The sequence below is a fragment of the Odontomachus brunneus genome, unplaced genomic scaffold, assembly GCF_010583005.1.
Source record: "Odontomachus brunneus isolate Ranch 3 - 2012 unplaced genomic scaffold, Obru_v1 Obru_scaffold_015, whole genome shotgun sequence".
Classification (NCBI taxonomy): Eukaryota; Metazoa; Arthropoda; class Insecta; order Hymenoptera; family Formicidae; genus Odontomachus; species Odontomachus brunneus.
In genome coordinates, this window is record NW_022639465.1 from 2,624,140 (window position 1) to 2,633,076 (window position 8,937).

The 8,937-nt window shown below is 40.4% G+C and overlaps 1 protein-coding gene across 1 annotated transcript in view; it reads left to right on the plus strand.

Moving 5' to 3' along the window:
• LOC116841429 (muscarinic acetylcholine receptor DM1-like) overlaps positions 1-8,937 on the plus strand; it is a 32,006-nt gene that overhangs the window by 13,061 nt on the left and 10,008 nt on the right. The window contains exon 11 of the mRNA XM_032809326.1: positions 8,338-8,487. Within this exon, the coding sequence (XP_032665217.1) occupies positions 8,338-8,487 (150 nt within the window). The remainder of the gene's footprint in view (positions 1-8,337; positions 8,488-8,937) is intronic.

Genomic DNA, 8,937 nt, shown 5'->3' on the forward strand with positions numbered 1-8,937 from the left:
CTCTCTCTCTCTCTCTCTCTCTCTCTCTCTCTCTCTCTCTCTCTCTCTCTCTCTCTCTCTCTCTCTCTTTCGCTTTCTCTTTATTAATGAAATACCAAAGATTATTAACGGCGGCTTCGGCACGCCGTGTAATTCATCCGCCCAGATTTCGATTTTTAAGACCTGATTTTTTGCACTGCATAAGATAATAGTACTCAATACCTAGACACCAATAATACTAGCACCTAACTCTGGGCATTCTCATTGTTTTGGTCTTTAAGGAGTTATATATATATATCTACTATGTACAAGAGGCTTTTGTAAAAATCGATTTATTGAAAATATTTTTAAATATAATTAAAAGATTATATTATGGAATAAAAATTCGATAGTATGATCTTTTAATTATATTCTCTGAAAATTTCATTGAAAAATTCCCAGAATTGACGAAGATACATCCTGTGAAAGTCAGCCAGTCAAGCAACCCCTTGCGCGCAGGTATATTACTGACTTTGGAGCATCGACTCCAAAATTTACAAAATCTCTGGTCAATTTAAACCCGTATGAAGTTAAAATAAAATAAACAAAAAGGAATGTATTGAGTACGTTTAAAAACGAATAGATACAAGGCTTAAGCAATGTGTAAAAAAAGATAAAAACATTACAAAATAAATTACTAGGGAAATTGATTGATAAACTGACTATATACTATGATTTAGCTATTGCAAGAAATTTCACTCAGCGGAAAAAATAAAAAATGCAATTTGGGCCACGTTCAACCACTATAGCTCAACAGACGAACGTCCTAGTCATGAATTTTGCCCCGAAGGAATCGACTCTTGGTGCACTTGGCAAAAGCAGAGGAAAAGCTTGACACGTATACACATAATTATAAAGCACTTCCTCCCGAAGTTTTGACAGTCATAAAGTCAATTTATGGAGATCTTAGTCAAGACATTTTATTAGACCATTGTGCAGAAGAAAAAAATTTGTCGAGTTGTTTAAAATTTTAAATGCTTTTTTCTCAAAATGATATTTTTAAAAACGCTTATATCTCCAAACCATTATATCTCCAAAATTAATAGACCGATTTACCTGAAATTTGGCACAGAAAATCTTGATATAATTATCTAGTTTTTGTCATCAAATTTTTTTAACATCTTAATTTATTTTTTATGAATTAGAGAAAATCACGAATATTAGCAAAAAATTAGACATTTATGTTCAGATGTTCGCCATTTTACAAAATATTAAAAAAAAGAGATCGGCTACGTCAAGTACTAGATTTTTTATTTACTTTAAAAAGAAATTTGTTTCATTTTTTTTCAGATAAAAAATAAAGAAGTTATTCTGGTTACCGCAGAAGTCACTTTAAAAAAAAACCGACGCATTGACGTGGCTGCAACAATTATTCTTATCAATATTTTTTATGAAAATTTTATATTTTGTTGGTAAAAGTATGCGCTTCAAAATGCATGTATTGAATTCCCAATAAGAAAAAATATTTTACCAAAGGAAATTATTAAAAGTCATCCTAATTTACGCTCTCTTAGATGTACAGTGCCCCTAAAATACGAATATTTCTACTTTCAAAATATAGAATATGTTCTTTATATTGAAAGTTTAAATACTCATATTTAACGAGCAAAACAATGAGAATGCCCAAAGTTAGATACCAGTGCTATTAGTGTCCAGACATTGGTACTTATACCTTCTTTCACGCGTTCCGGGGCGACGTTCCTACGAGATGCCGAGAAACCGAACGGCCGGATGACATTACAGCGACGGGCGCGCGATCTCGTCGCAGGCCCATAAAAATATACAGTTAGTCGCAGTTTATGCGCGCGTGCGCATATGCAAAGGATATGCATACATATATGTGCGTATGTCTATGTGTATATGTGTGTGTGCGCGCGCGTACGTGCGTGCGTGCATGTGTGTATATGTATGTATGTATGTATGTATGTGTATATATATATATATATATATATATATATATATATATATATGTACATATATATTCTTTTTTCATCGACAAAAAGAGCAGCGTATCGGAAAATGTATTTATAGTTCAACCGTAGAGCGCCGGGGCAGCCGCAATGACGGCGGGCTTGTAACGCTTCGTAATAAACCGAGATGCATATAAGTGGATCACGACCTTCTGCTATTTTTTCCATTTAGTCGTTATTATGTTAGGCACGCGCGCGTTCGGCTTCTCGGATGCATCATTCAATCGGGAACGCGGGAGCAGCCGCCGACGTCGCCGCCGATCGAAAACTCCCTCTCGCAGGAAGCTGCGTTCCGCAGAGCTGATGATCGACTTTCGTTAATATCGTGGCTTAGACTGAGCCGCGTCTATCCCGGATCGCGTATCCCAATATATCTCCCCGTAATAAAAGAAGCGGCGCAGGTCGACCGAAATCGATAGCCGAGAGCAAGAGAGAGAGAGAGAGAGAGAGAGAGATAAAAGTGTTTACATTATTAGACGCGGCTGAAACATTATTTTTACATTTTTCGCGAGAGAAAGAGAGAGAGAATCGGAGCAAATCTTCCTAGAGATAAGTATCCCGGCAATACTGAATTTCGATCATTCGCCGGACCATCCGCGCTAACGCGAAAAACAACAGGACTGTTTTTTAGGATGTCCGCGGAGTATATCGATGCGAGAGTCATCGCTTTTCTGTCGCGCATGTAGGATCGTTTTAGCCAGGATTGTGCTGTAGATTTCAACTCTACGTGGATTGTTTGCGCATTATCTGCACGATGCATACGATATCTGTTTTAGATATTGACTATAAATGTAATGCTCAAAAAGAGATAACAAATTACATGAAATTCATTTTCTCCTTTCATTATGATTTAGCTCTGAACAGAGAAGTATAATTTGTTTAGGAAGCAATGTTCATGAATTTAAATTTAGATCCCAAAGATTAAACAAAAACATCAACTTTTCTGAATTAATTTCCGAGCAAGTTCTTAAAACGACGGATTGTTTATTGATACCCAGTATTTATAACAATATATATACCATTAGTACCCAGTCATTAGTGCATGGATGACATTTCACACATAGTTGACACTGTCTCCACACGCAAACATAGAATATCATAACTTACGTAAACGTAAACGCCCGAGCCTGGTATGAGTCGGGCAGAGTGCCGCTGAATTTCATCGCATGGTATTTCGCTCAGCACGGTAAATCGAGAGGGTAGAAATTAATAACGAAGATCATCAGAGTGGATTGCAATTCTCTCCGCGTCGAAAAGGGAATATCAGCAGCGTTCGCGCTGCGATGCGAGCATTTCGACAACCTCGTGCCGAGAGCAAAGTTAATTATCAAAAGTACCGTCACACAGCCTCGTTAGTGGAAACGGCTTTCCCGTAATATCGCAACTTCCGCGATGACGGACGTCAAGCCGGAAGAGCTTCCGCGATTTCGCGCGGTCTCGTAGACTCGTTTCTTTTGCAAAAGACCTATGGTATTCCGGGCGAGCGAGGTACGTGGGTGCACGCCACGAAGGACTTGGACGTCCGATCACACGATACGACAAACATTGTGCATTACGTGTATTATTAGACACGCATCCCGGTAGCGAATAATCGCGCGCGTGGCGCACGATACCTGTCCACTTAGCGGAGAACGCTGCCGCGAGGTGTGTGACGTAAGCAATTTTAATACTCATCATCCATCCGCTGTCTCTGTATAGGCGAGCGCGCCAAGTCGATCTCTTTTAAAAGATCGCTCGCATTGTTCGCGATGAATGCGCACACGCGCCGGTGCAGTTATCAGCGCGCTGCAACGCGCCGTAGAGCTGTCGCCCTCGTTATTTTAAACGGCATTACAGACTTTCCCGTAATGCTGCACTTCGGATATGACAAACGCTAAACTTTCCCACCCAGCTGGCGCGGCGAGATCCACCGTGACGATTTCGCATCCAATTTACTTTACAGCGCTCGCCCGTAAACGCGTACCTAGCCGTTCGCAATTAAATCTCAGGACTCGCCCCCTCAGACGCGAAATCGCGACCTCGGCCGGGGGAACAATCGATGTCATCGTTCGACGCGAAGTCGAGAGAGACAGAGAGAGAGAGAGAGAGAGAGAGAGAGAACGTCACGAATCTTGAGTACTCGCAAGAACTCGAGTACTCATCGAGGAAAATTCACGGATATATTTCAGCGATAGTTGTCGTATACTTTTTTATTAAAAAAAATAATAAAAAATACAACAATTATTGTTCAATACGAAGTCGAACAAATCTTAACGCTCGAGTATCTCACCGAGAAAATTCACGGATATATTTTAGCGACAGTTTTGTCGTATATAACTTTTAAATAAAAAAGAAAAAAATAATACAATGGAGAAAACTACTATGGTTGTCATATTTACATTTGTATACTGAGTTTGGACGCAATCCGAGCACTCAAGTTGCGCAGTGCTTCCAGATGTCAAAATTGAGAGGCACTGCTGACGCATTTGTGTATGACTCGGTTATGACAGAAGTCGAAGTGATAGCACAGGCTGTATTAATATGTCATCATGTAATTTTACATTTATTTTTACACCCTGTACTGTCATTTCGGCTTCTGTCATAACCAATTCATAAATACGCAAATGCGTCAGCAGTGCCTCTCAATTCTGATATCTTGAAGCGCTGCAACTTCAGCATCGAAATCATTTTGCGACTCAGTATACGATCGGAGGGAAAATTTATGTGTGACTTCAAATCGAATAGATATAATATTAAAAGTGGATATTTGCCTATCTATACTATTTCTCGCATACGTATGGTTATCTCAACCGAAAGAACATTACTGTCTCCTTATTGTGCTCTGACAAATAAATATGGTTGAAAGAGATCCGTACACTCAGAAAAATGTTTAGCTGGTTCAGGTAGAATTCTAAATGTCACGGTTAAAATTTATCGCTGTTTTTTGTGCTAGAAAATTGTCTGTGACATGTGGAATTTACAGCAGCAGCATCCCAGCGATATCTGTAAGCTAATTTAGGTGGGTGTGAGGATTACATGTTCGTTTGTCTCTCGTCGCTAGTCTTTTTGGTCCGCCGCAGTCAATTTTTATAAGAAATATGACTGGCTTTAATCAGGATAGGCGCCACACAGAGAGACTTTCTTGCTAAATTTCACAAATAGTTCAGACTGAAATTCTATCTCTGTCATCTATATTGATTAACTACAACACATAGTATATACGGTATCGCAATGTTTGCCAGTCATTTATGAGATTTTAGCTAATTTCTCATCCATATCATTTTCCCCATAGCTGTAAAATTATTTTTTTAATGTAGGAATTGGTCGCACCATACATCACTGAGAGTATCTCTCAAACACATATGTGCAGACAGCAAGGCCAGTGTACAACTCCCAACTGATAGCACAATATGCTATAATTCCTACAACCATTTTGTATTCGAAAAGTAACATCGATATTTTATTATGGCAATCATATTTAAACGAGTGATATCTTTGGTATTTTCTCCGTGTACGAATCTTGACTCTTGAGCACTCACAGAAGGAAACTTACCTTCGAAACTGACCGAAGAGAACTTACGGATATATTTCAGCAACAGTTGAAGTCCTTTTTATTAAAAAAAAAAAAAAAAAAAAAGAATACAACGAGAAACAATCATCGTTTGGATCTAATCGACTCTACGCTCGAGTGCTCCGCAGAGAGAACGTATAAGATTTTCTTCTTTCCGCTCCTACTATTATTTCTCTACTGTTCAGCAAGAGCACGTCGACGACGTCGGCCGTTCTTGTATCGAGGTGGCCAGATGGTTTGGAGACCTTTTTTTTTCGTCGCGACGCTAAATCATCCCTCTGTCGGCGCGCGAGCTCGCGCGGTGTCCCGTACGAAGAAGAAGCGACGCGCCTCTTAAGAGAGGTCCCTAACGTCTTAAGCTACGTTAGGGTTTTGTTAGCATTTTCTCGAATCGCGCATACTGATAAGAGTCGCGTCCGCGTATGCTCGGGCGTTTCATATGAATCGTCTATATTAACAAACTAATTAAGGCCAGTGTTCGTTATACCGAGGTACATCGTTAACGAGACCGCGTCTCTCTCTCTCTCTCTCTCTCTCTCTCTCTCTCTCTCTCTCTGTGCGTTTCTATATTTATTTATGGAGCAGGTCGTATGATGTAGGGTCAGCCAGTAGAGAGCTACCACCTGGTAACCGTCTGCCGCGTCAGCGCCTATTCTCCACCGGATCGGATACGTTAGATAAGAGGCGGTATAACTATAGTTACATACACGCGCGCACGCATGCACGAACACACACACACACACATACACTATGCGGTGATACTGATAACCCAAAATGAATCGACGTGTAAGAGCCCCAAGTTTCCCACCTGAGCTCGAATGTGTCCGTGATTGGTAAATTTGCGAATACCTTCCACAGGTGGAGGAGTGAGGTCATTGTCGTTATCATGCCAGCATGTTAAAGCTCCAAGGGTGTAGGATACATTGAAAATTAAAATTTTGCCCATTTTGATCTTGAAATCATTTTAAAGGGAAAGAATTCTACTTTTTTTTAAGATATTTGCGAAGAAAATGGAAGATGCCCAAAAAAGCAATTTCTTTGTTATCCTTCAAAAATGTTTAATAATTTTGAATTTAAAAAATTGATTTCACTGAATCAAAGAGCGTAAAAAGACTTTTTGAAACCATTTATAAATCTTATTTTTATAAATTGGAGTAGTCTATTGAAACTTACCGCCGTTTGAAACACGACAGCCCAAATGCTAAAATATTTCAAACTCCGGTTACTACACAATCTATTAGTCGCGGGTCCAAAAATTTGAGCAACAATTTTAGTTGTGATAGGACTATAATTTATGCAAATTTCAGCATAATCGGAAAACTGAAAATTTTGGTGGATTACTTCATATATAATGCCTTATATATATTGAAAGGATAGCAAATTACTGCAGAATATCGAATCTTCAGTTGCAGAATTATATATAGTAATTTTTACTATACAACTCTATTATTTTATATAATAATTTAGATATAGATAATAATAATGAATAATCTCGCGAGGGAGATATATGTGTGCAACAGCTTCTGACATTTTTTAAAACGATGAGAGACACGTGATACATCGCGCAGGTGACTGCGCGTCTTTTTCTTTACGATAGCGGGAAGATTAGGTGCCGATAATGCAGTTGACTTTCCCGTAAAAAGCCCCTGGGTTCATAGTGCGTAAAGTAGCGATAGCGCCGTAATATTACCACCGACTTCTTGGCAAGCATCCACTGCGACTTAAATGCTGCCTTGGTCCCAGGACCATCTTTAACGCTCTATTACACTTTAGTAGCCAAAATAATCCTCGCGCTCGTTCTCTCTCTCTCTCTCTCTCTCTCTCTCTCTCTCTCTCTCTGCGTGCAATTTCAATGTGCTTACATGCCTTTCGAAATTACTTTATCATATCGTGCATGTGTTTTATTTATCGTTTCTAATTATATATCGCGCAAACGAGTGATAGAAAAAGTCCAACCGGAGATTCGGAGTCATTAAAACGAAACGTCCGACATCTTAAAAACATCCTTAATAAAATATTCGAATCGACCAAATCTCCCTGTGCGCTTCAGACACGCGAAGCAAAGCCACCTAGAAAGATGAACAATTCAAAGCCTCGTTAGACGTAAGGTAAAAATTACAAACTCGCATCGATTTTCGAACGACGTCCCGTCACTCGTTTCCAATTATCTCGAAGCGGACATGACGTTCGACCTTTGCGTTACCAGAAGCTCGATACTGAAGTTCGCACCTATTCGCTACCGAGGAACACAGCCACGGAAACGTTAATACTAACGAATAACAACGAAGTCTGAGGGCTTTTGTTCCCGCGGTAAATGTCGACTAACGTAAACGCCATTCTATCTGATGTACCACGTACGCCACGTACGTGGCTGCGTCGCTAATGCTACGGCAATTTTCGAGGAGATCAAAAGCGGCAGATACGTTATTTGGACTTCACTTCGCATTTGTGCGCTGTGTACGAAATCTGTGTACGTACGATAGATCGTCGCGGGAGAGGCACATGTGTGTGCGCGCGCACGAGAGAGAGAGAGAGAGAGAGAGAGAGAGAGAGAGAGAGAGAACGATGCATAATTCTCTTTATCGAAATATACCCAAGGCTTTCCAGAGAGGATTTCCAAATCGATTTCCGAGCACAAGATAGTTGAAACTAGATCACACTACCGTGAAAATCGTTCGATTCCCGATGAGAAAATTAATTTTCATCGCTACGAGCGTTCGGGATTCGCGCGGAACTCACGGACATGTAACCACTCTCTCATGAAGAATTTAAATATCGCTGGCATTTCTATAATTGCAGGCGTCGAGTATGCCATGCGTACTTAATGGGGAGGTAATCGCATTGCACACCTGGCGCAACATGCATCCTTCCACGCCCTTGTCGCAGCTCGACTGCCTCGCCAGGGATATCGAACTGGCCGCATTCGATGAGGAATCTGTCGCAGTTATGGCAATTATCGAGTACGTTATTCCCCACGTCCTGACGACGCTTGCGCGTTTCCCAGTAGCGAATGATCTAAGATCTGCGACAGCTTGCCGCGAAAGATCCGTCGATCATCGCTTCGACGGGCCATCCAGGCCGAATCCAAAGAATTCTTGGATCGCCCTTTCGCTTTCGACATCACTATTCATTCTCTCATTTAGAATATACGCGGATGTAATGTGAGTAACGTATAAAGTGCAAATGTTAATGAGAGCTGGTAAACATTTAAGAGAAAAAAGAACCATATCCTTTGAATCTCTTTTCTTGGATATTGAAAAATGAAGGAACTCCCAGGCACGAAGAGGTAGTAAGAGAAAGAGAGGCAGTAAGACAGACAGACAGAAAGAGAGAGAGAGAGAGAGAGAGAGAGAGAGAGAGAGAGAGAGAGAGAGAGAGAGAGAGAGAGAGAGAGAGAGA